Source organism: Chelonia mydas, chromosome 9 (genome assembly GCF_015237465.2).
Source record: "Chelonia mydas isolate rCheMyd1 chromosome 9, rCheMyd1.pri.v2, whole genome shotgun sequence".
In the NCBI taxonomy this organism is placed as follows: Eukaryota; Metazoa; Chordata; order Testudines; family Cheloniidae; genus Chelonia; species Chelonia mydas.
Window position 1 is genome coordinate 32,660,456 of NC_057855.1, and position 14,889 is coordinate 32,675,344.

Sequence of the window (14,889 nt, forward strand, 5' to 3'; positions counted from 1 at the left end):
ATACCTGGTAAAGCCCCTCATAGTTCCATATAATAAAGCACTCCACACCACAGGTGAATTCGTCTAACTTAACTTTTGAATACGGCTGATTTTGAAAACAACAATACTGATATTTTTGTACTGCTAATTGTAATTGATATTACATTATGACAAATTATAGCCTCAGCTGCATCATCATAAGCTCACTGACATCAGCAGGGTTGCATGGGTAATTTTCTTTAAAATATTTCTATGATTTCTTTAAAGTTGAGACTATCCATTAAGAATGCTTTTGTAATACACATGAGTGTATTATCCTCCATGGAGCCTGATCTTGCACTGCTAAAGCCATGCAATGACAGCAAGATCTTAAATACTCTGTATGCTATAAAGCATGGGTCCAATCCTTCAAATACTTAATACTGGGAATAGTGTTTATTACCTGAATAATCTTAAAGGTACACATGTGTAAAGGATGTGTGTGTTAAAAGTGAACTAAATGAGGAGAATGTGCCAAAGCAAAACTAATACTTAAAATAAATTGTAAATGTTTTTTACCGTTTCAAATCTGTGTGAAACTTGAGAAAGCCTGGCAATATCTTCAAGCTCCAGAAAGGAAATGATGTACAGGAGCAATGAGTCAGGAAGCCGTTCCAGGAAGTCAAAGTTACCCCGGCACAGATTGAAGATATGCTCCAGAATGTTGGCACCAAAAATTACAGCAATTTGAACTGTGATTCAAAGAAACCCAACAAAGAAAGAGATTTGTAAATGCCTTTACATTCCCTCCCAATGCATAGGGATAATCTTACATGTATCTTCCAAAAACAGAACAACTTCAATTTAAAAAGGTAAGCAGATACATTTCTGGATGTTTTCGAGATAAACACAATTCTGAAAACCCTTAGCATTTATAATATAAAATATAATATTCTAGTTTTGTTCCATGAACAGAGCTACCACAAACATCAATAGGAGTCTTGCATAGGATAGGATATGCTCAAAATTTGGACATTGACCAGCATAGCTCTAACTCTTCTCTGCTCACTGCTGAACTTTGATGTCAGCAAAGCAGCAGCAACAAGACTTAGCTGAAACCTGTCCAATCCCATTTTGCGCACGTAAGAGATATTAAATACAAGTTTTTTATATTGTGCTATGAACTAATGAGTAGATTTAGAAAACAATGAAAATTGCATTCATTTTTAAACTGGTTCCAACTTTGTAATTTTGTTGCATCGTTCCTGTGTTTATTGTTTTAAACATCTGTTCTTCAAAAAAAACCAAAACGTTCTTGAATGTGCTATTTGTTTATTTAATTTTAACATGCATCTTTATTAGTGATCTGTAGTACATTTTGGAGTTGTGTTTTGTTTAAGACCTAATTACAGGAGCTCTGTAATTTAGATTTGGAAAGGGATATGTTCACAGTGGGCTCCCCTTTCATTTCAAAACAAAGCTGTTTTATTTACAATTAACAAATTATTACAAATCCAAACTAGTTTTCTCAGATTTGAGCTATAAATTCTACTAAGTAAGGAGTGGTATGTATATCTTCTGGCATATGTTATACTCACAAAAAAATACAAATAGAATAATGGAAGCTAAGAGATGGAAAAGGCCGGATAGGCAATTTAATTCATCATCTGCCAATGTAGGATTTTTCCTTCCAGTATATTTTAAAGTATTTTGTCTAGGCTAACTTTAAATTATGCAAGCTATGGGTGTTCATAATTCTCTTGAAACATTCTTCCAAAAATCCAGCAGATCTCACTATTAAGATTTTTTTTGGTTTATATTCAAACATTCTCTTTTTTAATTGCGTTCCTTAATTCGTATAGTACTTATACCCCTTTGTACCACCTCATGTAATTCCTTTTCTTCTGTGGTGTTTACATCCTCTTTTAATACTTGTAAACAGCTAAATCCTTTTCAATCTTTCCTGCTAAATCAATCCCTCCAGTTTTTTAATTTTGTTTTATTCTTCTCTGAATTCTCTCCACTTTGTCTATATGATCCTGGTACTCAGGCACCTAGCAGTAAATGCAGTACAGTAGGACCTCAGAACACCACAGTTACGAACTGACTGGGCAACCATACACCTCATTTGGAAGTAGAAGTATGCAATCAGGCAGCAAAGACCCCTCCCCCCGCAAAAGCAAATACTGTACACTACAGTACTGTGTTAAATGTAAACTACTAGAAAAATTAAGGGGACATTTAAAAAAAGATTTGACAAGGTAAGTTAACTGTTTCTGTATTAGTTTCATTTAAATTAAGATGGTTAAAAGCAGCATTTTTCTTATTCATAGCAAAGTTTCAAAGTTGTATTACATCAATATTCACTGCATTTGAGTTACATGTCCCAGGGTGCTGCCTTCCAATCCCTCCACCACAGGCTCAGATTGACTCAGGTGATAACTTTATTGACCTGGATGCAGTCTGGACCCTGCAGATTCCCCTAAGGCCCAAGCCTATTCCAGACCTAGTAGAGACAACTGACAGGTCCCCCTATCCTGCTGGCCAGTGGTCACAGAGACTGTGGCCCTGCATGTCACCATCCAAGGGCACTGAGAGATGCTGCTGTTTAGTGCCATTTGCTCCTTTCATTTTCCCCTGATCCTGGGTATTTCCTCCATAACCTTCTCATTCACTGGCATGAACTAAAGGGTCAGTTTCTTTTCAGAATATTGCTGGCTGCACTGCTTGATCCCAGGACGTAGAGAGTGCATAGTAGAACCCCAACGATCACAAGCCAGTTGTTGGTCCAACAGACTCACTCATTGATCCTGCGCCTCAACTTCCACCCCAGCACAGTGATTTTGCCAATGTATTTGAAAAAAGAATGGAGAAATCCTACCCCCCCACAGGGATTATGACTGAAACTGGGAATAAAAATACCATTTGGTCATATTTATGCCATGTCTGAACCTGAACTGGTCGACCTTCGCACCTTCCTGCAGGAGAACCTGGCCAAGAGCTTTATTACAAGTCCACCTCACCTACTGGGGTACCTGTCCTCTTAGTTAAGAAGAAAGATGGTAGCCTCCAACTTTGTATGGACTACCAAACACTATATGAGGTCACCATTAGGAACTGATGAACCCCTTACCTCTAACTCCTGAATTACTGGACTGCATGGGGCATGCCAATATATACACAAAGTTGGACCTCTGAGGTGCATATAGCCTCGTAAGGATAAGAGGAAGGCTGCCTTTTGAACCCACTGTGGACATTTTGAATACATCGTGAAGCCTATCAGTTTAACCAGTGCCCCTGCCACATTTCAACATTCTATTAACAATGTGTTCCAAAATATTCTGAACCAATATATGGTATACCTGGACAACATACTTATTTTTTCAGACAGTGCTGAACAACACACCATGCTTATCTGTTGCATCCTTGGACGGCTTCGCCAACATCGTATCTACGCTAAGTCGAAGAAGTGTGTTTTTGGTCAGGCCTCCATTCAAATTCTTAAGGTTCATCCTATCCGCCGAGGGTATTGAAATGGACCCTTGTAAGATGATGGCAGATCTTGAGTGGGCAGTTCCACAGAACATCCAAGAACTACAGAGCTTCCTGAGATTCGCAAATTTCTATCGGCGATTCATCCTGAGGTTTTCAAAGCACATCGCACCCCCCTATTGCCCTACTTCACAAAACTAGTAAGTTACTTTGATCTCCTGGGGCCCAACAGGCCTTTCAGCAATTGAAAGTTGCATTTACCTCAACTCCCACACTAGATCACCCAGAGACGAAACAAGCCTTTATCATTGAAGCTGACGCTTCTAATGTGGTGATCAGGGCAGTATTTTCCCAGAAACACAGCTCTCAGCAACTATTATACCCATGTGCCTTTTACTCCAGGAAACTCATACCCGTAGAACAAAACAATGAGATTTTGGATAAAGAATTCCTGGTGACCAAAACTGCCTTTGAGGAACGGGGTCACTATCTTAAAAGGGCCCTGTACCCTGTCCATAAGAATTTAGAATAGTTGCATAAGGTGAAAGCTCTCATCCAGCAGCAACTCCAGTGGGCTCTGTTTTTTCATGTTACAACTTTGTAATCTCTTATTGTCCAGGAACGAAAAATACAAATCTGACACTCTGTCCCAGAAGGGAGAACACTACACTGACATGATGGGCTTGAATCCCAAAATCTCCAACATTCTTAAACCTCATAACTTCCTGGGTGGAGCCTCCCACCAAAATCTGCTTGCCCTGATATGACCAGAGGATCCCTTCTGATGAGCAGGAAGCCATAAGCAGGGAGCCCCACGACATCTGAGCTGAGATAACCTATGTGCCCTTTCACGTAGGTTATCTCAGCTCAGATCCTCCTGGATCTCCAGGAATTATGGCCCAGGAAGTATGACTCACCCTTCACAGGACATTTTGATAGAGTCAAGACCCAATGCCTAATTTCTCATCTTTCTAGTGGCCTCGCAAGTCACAGTGGAGGCCTATGCTGCCTTTTGTAATGTGTGTGACCACTCCAAGGCATTGCATAACAAACCCCTCAGCCTCCTGCAACCTCTCAAGGCTCCAACTAACTCCTGGGCAGTCATCACCTTAGATTTCAGAGTAGAGTTACGTGAGTCCAATGGGTTCACAACCATCCTGACTGTGGTGGCAGGGATCGGCACCACCATGTTGCACAACAGACACTTGGCAAAATTACCGTACTTAGTGATGGACATGGTGGTGGGGGAGGGGGGGCATTATGTCATTCAGTATTTGATTTTGATTGGTTCTGTGGATGAAGGGAAAGCAGTGGATGTATTGTTTCTTGACTTTAGCAAAGCTTTTGACACGGTCTCCCACAGCATTCTTGTCAGCAAGTTAAGGAAGTATGGGCTGGATGAATGCACTATAAGGTGGGTAGAAAGCTGGCTAGATTGTCGGGCTCAACGGGTAGTGATCAATGGCTCCATGTCTAGTTGGCAGCCGGTGTCAAGTGGAGTGCCCCAGGGGTCGGTCCTGGGGCCGGTTTTGTTCAATATCTTCATAAATGATCTGGAGGATGGTGTGGATTGCACTCTCAGCAAATTTGCGGATGATACTAAACTGGGAGGAGTGGTAGATACGCTGGAGGGGAGGGATAGGATACAGAAGGACCTAGACAAATTGGAGGATTGGGCCAAAAGAAATCTGATGAGGTTCAATAAGGATAAGTGCAGGGTCCTGCACTTAGGACGGAAGAACCCAATGCACCGCTACAGACTAGGGACCGAATGGCTAGGCAGCAGTTCTGCGGAAAAGGACCTAGGGGTGACAGTGGACGAGAAGCTGGATATGAGTCAGCAGTGTGCCCTTGTTGCCAAGAAGGCCAATGGCATTTTGGGATGTATAAGTAGGGGCATAGCGAGCAGATCGAGGGACGTGATCGTTCCCCTCTATTCGACACTGGTGAGGCCTCATCTGGAGTACTGTGTCCAGTTTTGGGCCCCACACTACAAGAAGGATGTGGATAAATTGGAAAGAGTCCAGCGAAGGGCAACAAAAATGATTAGGGGTCTAGAGCACATGACTTATGAAGAGAGGCTGAGGGAGCTGGGATTGTTTAGTCTGCAGAAGAGAAGAATGAGGGGGGATTTGATAGCTGCTTTCAACTACCTGAAAGGGGGTTCCAAAGAGGATGGCTCTAGACTGTTCTCAATGGTAGCAGATGACAGAACGAGGAGTAATGGTCTCAAGTTGCAATGGGGGAGGTTTAGATTGGATATTAGGAAAAACTTTTTCACTAAGAGGGTGGTGAAACACTGGAATGCGTTACCTAGGGAGGTGGTAGAATCTCCTTCCTTACAGGTTTTTAAGGTCAGGCTTGACAAAGCCCTGGCTGGGATGATTTAACTGGGACTTGGTCCTGCTTTGAGCAGGGGGTTGGACTAGATGACCTTCTGGGGTCCCTTCCAACCCTGATATTCTATGATTCTATGATTTTTTAAAAAATTATCACAGACCTCAAAATTTTTACCACGGACACTTGTGTCCATGTATGGACACGTTGCTGACCCCTGCGTGGTGGTTCTCCTCACCAAGATGGCACACGTCAACCCCTGCACTCACCTGCCCTCCACCCAGAAAACCACCCAGCTCTGTATAGATCAAATTGTCCACCTCCATGGCCTTCTGGAGTGCATCATCTCCTATTGTGATTCATAATTTCTCTCACTTCTGGCATGGAGTTCTCCAAAAGTTGGGCATTTGCTCCCATCTCTCCTCCACCTATCACCTGCAGTCAAACGGTCAAGCAGAAAGAACAAACCAAATTTTGGAACAGTACCTACCGTGCTACATAAACGATCACCAGAATGACTAGTCCTCATTACTACCCCATGTGGAGTTTACATACAGTAACACAGAACATGCCTTTACAAGACAGAGTCCCTTTTTGTCTATTTTATCCAGAATTACCCATGACCTCTCCCAACCAAGCAGCCTTACGCTGGGTACAACAGATCCATTGGACCCAAGATGAACCGAAAACCTACCTAGAGGAAGCTACAAGCACTATGCAGACTGCCGACAACAAGAAGGACCCACCTTTTCTGTAGATCAGATGGTGTGGCTTTTGCCCAAACATTTGCACACAGAGAGGCCATCTCAAACTGGATTAAGAGTTCCTGGGCCCATACTGAATTCGCTGCTAAGTCAATCTAGTTACCTTAAACTCCTCTGAATCCACCTGGTGTTTCATGTATTACTTTCTAAAGCCCCACTACCAGGCCATATTTCCTCACTGCTCCCCACCCTGACCCCCGCCAATACATGTTCAAGGTCATGACAAATATGTTGTCCAAGAGATCCTTGATGCAAGAATGAAATGGACTAAACTCTGATATTTGATTGATTGGGAGGATTATGGTCCCAAAGAATGCTCCTGGGAGTCCACAGAAAATATCCATGCCCCAATACGGTAAAGACCTTCCCCAAGAACCATCCTGGAAAACCCAGCCCACTAATGGCTAGAGGGCACCCTCAGGTTGAGGGTGATGTGGGGGATCGCAGGTCTCAAATCTAGGTCTGTGGGTCTCTAGGCAATCCTCAGACCACTATCCACCACCCGGCAGCTCACTGGTACCATCAGGGAGTGTGGGCTGGTGGGTGGACCCTAGCTCACCACAGGCCCAGCCCACAAAGCTCCCAGTTAGAAGAGATGTCCATCTCTGACTCTTGCTTGATTTCTGGCTCTGACCTTTGGCTCAGTTCCTGACTCCAGTTCTGACCACTAGGTCTGACTGCCAATGTCCCAGTCTATCACACTGGTCTAGAATGCAGTTATGTGCAGATTTGTAGATCAATTCATTGGAATTACAGTTATCTAATTTGTCTGTTTTTTTTATACTATGCTCATCTAGCTGTCATGTGCACATGGTCAATTGTCTTCCCATTGATCTAGGTTATAAAACTGCAGTGGGCTCTGGTGCCAAGAATTTGATTAGTAAATATAAGGCAAGGTCAAAGAAGTGGGTTTTGCCTTTTGCTATGAAGGTTCTGAGGTTCTTGAGCATCCTAATATATTCAGGAGAGAGTTCCACAGTCATGGGCCAGATGGCGAGAAGGTGATGTTTCCTGCCCACTCCTGAGGTTGAATAGTTTATTCAACATGAGACCAGGTTGCAAGATGCAGTTAAGGACTGACTTTCTTAATATTGATTACACGTTGGATAACCTATAACAGCAAAATGTTTAGGAATAGGTTTTAAAAGCAGTATGTAGGTCTTTAGGCACAAAGGATATTTACTGAAGACCCTGGCAACAAAGATAGGAATCTGAGGAAACTCCTCTCTTTCCCAAATACTATCTGGCTAGACATTGACAGCTGCTCAGTAGTCTCATCCAGTTAAAATGTCATAAGACCATACTTTGAACATGGCATTAATATTGTCATGACTCTTTTTTTCATAACTCGGTTAAAAAGTTGCAGTATACCCCTACTGTAATCCTCTTTTTGAGGAAATTCCCTTAGTAAATACTGTAAAGATCTAGACACAAAAACAAAAGAGCTGGATAGCCCAGGTAATCAGACTCATGCATGACAAAGAGTCAACTCTTTATTAAAAAAAAAAGTCCACAACACGTATCTACGTCATGCTAAATGGCTAACCAAAAGGCTACAATCCAATTCTTTGCTGCTTCAATAAAAATGAGTTTTTATTACACAATGCAAGTTTCTTTCTACATGTAGGTATGAATGTATTAACATATGAATTGTTTGTGGATGCTCTCAAAATGTCTTTAGCTGTATTTATTTTATTTCTGTAAAAATACCTATCATATTATTTCTGTAGCTGATGGTGGCTTAGACATAAGGGTATGTTTGAATATCCTCAGAGCTCACTGAGATTTTCATGCCTAAGAGCAATTGATAGTTTTAGTGACTTGCACCAGTTGTTCATTCTTTCGGGGACTTAAATAGATTTTATCTCCTTCCCTTGGAATGTGAAGATCTAGAATGTGTGCCTTATACTATCTTCCATGAATGTACAGTGATGCTGTAAACCAGCCTTGAAAAAAATCATAAAAATTTACTAACTCAGAAACCAAATCTACACTCTCCACCCTCCTCTCATCATCACTATGATAATTATGATGAGAAATGAATGCTCTTACATAGCTGTCAAAAAAAATACTCACTCTCAGCAGATGGATAATTAGTATTTTAGAAGGCTGCTGTTTATGGTCTCAAAATTGAAAAAATACGTGTAAGGCTGTTTTGAGGTATTTCTCCCAGCTTATATTATGAAATCATTTTGTTCCCGGATTTTACACAATAATGGAGGCTTGTTAATGCTGCATACTATATGAATGTTTCTTTCAGTGTTAAGAATTGCAAGTCTATTTATATGGTTAAGAAAGTAGATCAATGATTTACTACTATGCAGCACATGCACTGAATCTGCTCATAGACTGGTATGCACCTTTGTTATTACTACAAAAACTACAACAGCACAAAATCAGCCTACAGCCTTAAATGTGAATGTACATGGTTGTCATTGACTTTTGTTACTACTCTATAGAGTTTGTAGACTGCAACAGAAATCTATGTAACCAGGAAGTATTAAAAAGGTTATTTTAAAATGACTCTTTCATAGGCTTTCTACTGGATGCTTTGAATGCCTGCATGGATTAGTGGCAGGCATAATGTTTTATTTGCAAGGGAATATATTTTACCTCATGTTTGCTTGATAAGAATAAATCAAATGATTTTGTCATAACACTTTTTTTGTTAACATCTCTAAGCTCTTTAAGTTACAAAAAAAGCCATAAAATTAAAGACTAACTATGGGAAGGCAATGTAAAATGCTAATTAATTCTTAAACTTATATATAAACTTAGCTATTGGCCTAAAAGAGTGCACTGTCAGCAGAACGTACTACATACACTGAGGGTCAAATCCTGTCCCTACTTAAGTCAGTGGGGATTTTTGCCACTGACTTCAACTGAAACTGACTTTGGCACAAATTTCAATAATTAGATCACTGTTCCAATAACAGTTTTGGCAGCAAAGTTTTGAGCAACCTGTGAATATATGAGGGAAACAGTAGCAAGACTTGTAAGCCAGGAGATGAGAAAAAGATGCAAAAAGGTCTTAGTATTTATGTGAGACAGCTGGAGAGGTGATCTGGAATAGTTCCAAGACTGCCAATGACTGCTTTAAAATACAATAATGGTTAATATGATCCACAAAGGAAAATGTGGTATATAAAAAAAAGTGACCCTGAGATTATTATCTTTGGAAACAGGAAGAAACCGTTTTACAGTAAGTGGGACAAACTGACCTGGGCTTCAATAGTGCCCATGTGATGAAGTTCAGAAAAACCAGTAGTACTTTCAAAAGAAGCATGCAAATGCAATACAGATTAGATCCCAAGATACAACCTTGAATGGATCTAGAAACGTTTTTAGCAACACTAGAAATAGAAGCACCGAAGAAAAAAAACTGCATATGTTGGTAAGGATTTAACTATTTGAACAACATGCCAGATATTCCAATACACGTGTTTCACTGTGACATTAAACGGGTATCAAATGCCACAGAAAGGTCCAACAGTATATACATTGACACAAAACCTTTGCCATTACATATGCACAGGTCACTACAGAGCTGAACAAAAGCTTACTTATGGGTGCTAAAAGAAAAACAAATTACATTTGTCAAATAAATCATTAGGAAGTGTTGCTAGAATTCAGCTGTAAACACTGTTAGCAACTTCTCACAGGAAACAAAGGGTACAAAAAGGCTACTCATCATTCACACCATATTTCCTAGAAAGCTCAAGTTTTCAAAATTGATATTACCACTGTCAAGTTGAAACACTGTGGAAGACAACTGCATCTGAAGAAACAGGGATATTAAAAATATCAGCAGTAAAAGAGCTTAATATATTCAAGGACTTCTTAAGCACCTGCCAAGGATCCAATTAGCAATCAATTTTGTTCAGTTTTATTGCAAATTTGTCATTTACAAACAAAAATTTAAAAAAAATTATGCTATAACAAGAGTTAAATTTAAAATGAATTAAACTTAATAACTTAAACCAACTTGATCTGTGGTCTTGTTTTTCTTTCGATCTGAAGTTGATATTATATTACCAATTGCTTTCATCTTTCATCGTGGTGCTTGTGTTCTATCACTTGGAAGTGACATGTCTTTACAGATCATCATTCAAAAAAAATGTGATAAACCTGAAGATACCATCTGCATTCAAGATATTTCTCTACATGTGCATATCCATGACAAAGGAGCATCTAATCAAAAGTGTCACAGTTACCAGGTCACTATACCTCTGTCCCCTCTTGGTCTCTTTGAGTATATCTACAGAGGGATAAAAAACCCATGGGCTGTCCCAGGTCAGCTGATTCAGGCTCACAGGGCTTGTGCTCCAGGGTTGAAAAATCGCCGTGTAGATGTTCAGGTTCGGACTAGAGCCTGATGTCTGGGACCCTGTGAGGATGCAGGGTCCCAGTACTTGGGTTGCAGCCTGAGCCTGAATGTCTGCACAGAGAGTTTTAGCCCCAAAACCCAAGCCTGAGTCAGCTGACCTGGCCATGCTGTGGATCTTTTATCCCTGTGTAGACATACTCTTTGAGTGCACTCCTTCTCAAATCTCAGGCGTTGAGCTGTTACCTCTCTTGGAGTGAAATCATGTGATTCTTCCACTCTTAGACCAGCCTTGAGCTGCAGTTTCCAGGTACTAACCAGGATTACCTCAGCAGGTCTCAGTTAGGTTCAGTCCCTGTTGTTCTGTTCCCTCCAGGACCTACGACCATGGTGTCCAATGATCAGATAGCCTTCTTTAAACAAAGTATTGTTTATGTAGAACAGTGGTTTTCAAACTTTTTTCACTTGCAGACCCCTAAAAATTTCAAATGGAGGTGGAGACCACTCTGGAAATCTTAGGTATTGTCTGCAGACCCCCTCGGGGCCCACAGGCCATAAGCTGAAAACCACTGTTCTATCGTAATTACAATCTGTTGTGGCTCCCTTAGACATAGTCTGTGGACCCCCAGAGGTCCACAGGTTGAAAAGCATTGATTTAGAACCAAAGCATTTCAGAGAAAAAGATCTTAAAACAAACGGATTATACACATATCTAGTTAAGGAAGGGCTCAACTACTTCAGATGTTGCCACAGGACCTGTTTCTATGTCCCTGAAAGTCTGTTCTCCCCAGGAACAGCTGAGAACTCCCCTCCTAAAGTCTTTTTAACTGTTTCATGTCCCTTTGAATTATTGTGGGAATCTGAAAGTAGCATCTTAACCGATAACAACATTGTCACTATCTTGTAATCTCCCTGCTAGGATTTGTTGGAAGTAAGCTTATCTAGAGCTTGTGTTGCCTTTCTGCTTCTTTTTCCAATAGCCCCTCATTAACTGAAATGAATACGTTCATATTGGAAAGCCGAATAACCCAGCAGAAGCTATTTCATTAACCTATAACATACAATTTTTATAAAGTTACAGAACAGTGTTCCCAGATTATTACATAGAAGTTCCATGTCTGCAACAATAAGTATATAGTCTTTTTCTAAGTCTTACTCTGAAGAGATGGATCATCCAAGAAGTATTCATGAGATTCTTTGAGTTCCCCAGGCTTTGTTTCACGAAATTCACTTCTAAGAGAGATTTTCCACCATCTGAAAATTACCTATGATTGAAAAGAAGATATTGGCAAGAATTAAACATCAAATACTAGTGGATATAATACTTCTAAAATTCAGGATTATGGTTATGTAACAACTATTTCATTTCTAAGTACGTATAAATTGTCATACTGGATCAGACCATAGCTACTCCCAATGGTCATATCTGATGCTTCAAAGGAAACAAACAAAAAAAACCCCAAACACCTTAATGCACCTAGACAAGTGTGAAATACTGTATATGCAGGGAATATTCTTTCTTTAGCCCTGCATGAAAACTGTTTATGCCCTTAAGCCTGAGGTTGAATTAATATCTTGACCTGTATAACTACAAATATTCTTTTTCATTCTGCATTTAGCAGCAGATTTGTGTGCACCAAAGGATAAAATTTAAAATACATATAATGAAGATGCACTGTTTACATACTCTAAATCATGGGTTCTCAAACTGGGGGTTGCGAGGTTCTCAAGGGCTCGCGTGGTTATCACATGGGAGGGTCGCAAGCTGTCAGCCTCCAACCCAACCCCTGCTTTGCATCCAGCATTTATAATGGTGTTTTAAATTAAAAACACTTTTTATATATTTAAGGGGGGGGTTGCACTCAGAGGCTTCCTATGTGAAAGGGGTCACCAATACAAAAGTTTGAGAACTACTGCTCTAAATGAAAATTTCAACTAAAAATGCTGATTATGATCTGAATAATGAACGGCTCTGATGAAAAATGGGAGTACAGTTCACTAGATAGGTGTTTCAGAATAAGCAAATTAACAACCTTAAAATTAAAGAGTTAAGTGTTGACATTTAAATTGTTATCTTTATGTTTCAAAGTTGATACTCTAAGATGAATGCAGCAGTTCCCATCTCTTAGAACTATAGTTTCCAGCTCCCTTCAATAACTACATCATTTTACATTCAATTAAGGGTTTTAAGGTTCACTTTGCAACAAGGGGGGGCTAGAAAGATTTTTTTTGTTTGAAAAACAATTAAAACAGATTATCGAGCGCATAACTGAGGCAAGAGATTAATTCAATGGTGAATCCAGTGGCCACGGAACTGTGAAATACAAGGGGCCCTGCTTAATAGTCATTTTCCTGGATCTCTTTTAAAATACTATGTAGCGTGCTTGAGCAGCTGTGTTAGACTCTCTCCTTTTAGTATCTTATTAGTATTACTTTAAATAAGTCAATCTTCACAAATCAGGAAAAATAGATACCACTACTGTTAACACTCAAAAATCAAGAGGCTAGCCTCTAAAAATCATAAGGTTTGTTTAAAAATCTTGTGATTTTTAAAAATAGCAAGTATTGGCTTCTTTTTATTGGCTTTCTGGTTTCTGAGTTTTTGGGGTGCACTTGCTTCACATTTTCACGCTTTTCTCTGCATCTGTAGCAGAGCTGCATTACACAGTTGGGCTAGCTGCTGACTGAGTTTTTCCTTCAGTTTCAATTCTCCCAACCTTCCCAATAAAGACTCACTGTCATGCCCAGTCTTTCAGGCCTTTCTTCCAGGGCACTGTTTTATTAATGCAAAGAAAACTCACAACTTACACAGGCTGTCAGGATCCAGAGGCTGGCCAGCTGACTGACACACAGCTAGTCGCAGGAGGTAACTTCTTCTTGTAGCCCCCCTTCAACTGAGCCCTGTCACCTTTAATAGAAAAAACCTGACCCCTTCTCAGCTGGGTCTGATAAATTGAACAGGACTGTCCATGGCAGGCTCCCTGGACTTAAAGGGACACTCTGTTATAGCAAACATGAGGGCTGGGAACTTACTTTTAAAAAATGAAAGCTGAGATTTTCTTGCAATATGAGAATTCCAGCAACTGGGCTTTAAAACACTTAAAATTTATGAGACTTGCAATAAAATCTCAAGAGTTGGCAGCACAAATGTCTATACTGGGGTTTTCCCTCAGTGAAGTTATACCACAGTAGCTCTACCAGTGCAAATCCATAGTACGTACAAAGCACTGACATGTACCAGGTACCGCTTACCCTGATTTGAAAAAAGCCAAGTGTAGACCAGCTATAAATAACTGCCTTCTCTGTACTTATCTGATATAGTCTCTTATGTCACCCTGCCTAGTTTGCTTCATCAGCAATGCCGGCCTTGACATTCCATTTGCCCGTCTTCCTCATATCTGTGCACATCCTTCCACAATTCCTTTTATATATGGAACGCTGATCTTTCTTGAGTTGGAAGCTGCTACCCTCTCCTAATTTAAATCCCTCTGGAATACCCACTACTTCTGCAATACCCACAAGAAATTCATTGATTAGTCTTCTGCTTATTCGTTCTATACATCTTGTTACTTATCTATTGTATTTTGTCTGAAATCAATTTCCTAAAAATCAGGGATTATGGGTGAAATCCTGGCCTTACTGAAGTCAATGGCAAAATTCCCATTGAGTTCACTGGGGCTAAGATTTCACCCCATCTCTTTTCTGTATATTGAGAGGTACCTCACACATTGGTGGGTAATATAAATAAATAATAAATAATAATAATAATGAGTTTTTTACTCACACACACACACACACTCCTGATCCTCTTTTTTTTCCTATTAGCATATACAGGCTGGAGGACTAATCTCAATCCCTACAAAACTTTCTGTTGACCTAGTTATCACCAGTCAGCGAGATGGACTACCTACACTGATGGGAGAACCCCCTCTGTCAACATGGGTGGTGCAGCTGCAACTGTGCTGCTGTAGTGTTTCAAGTGTAGACAAGCCCTTGGATAGACAGGATTCATTG

The 14,889-nt window shown here is 40.3% G+C and overlaps 1 protein-coding gene across 3 annotated transcripts in view; it reads right to left on the minus strand.

Annotated features, from left to right (window-relative positions):
- Nucleotides 1-14,889, minus strand: part of FBXO36 (F-box protein 36) — a 72,981-nt gene that overhangs the window by 6,036 nt on the left and 52,056 nt on the right. For all 3 annotated transcript variants that reach the window (XM_007055039.4, XM_043521921.1, XM_043521920.1), the window contains 2 exons: nt 12,032-12,140; nt 538-710 (listed from right to left, as the gene is read on the minus strand). In XM_007055039.4, coding sequence (XP_007055101.1) covers nt 538-710; nt 12,032-12,140 — 282 coding nt within the window. The remainder of the gene's footprint in view (nt 1-537; nt 711-12,031; nt 12,141-14,889) is intronic.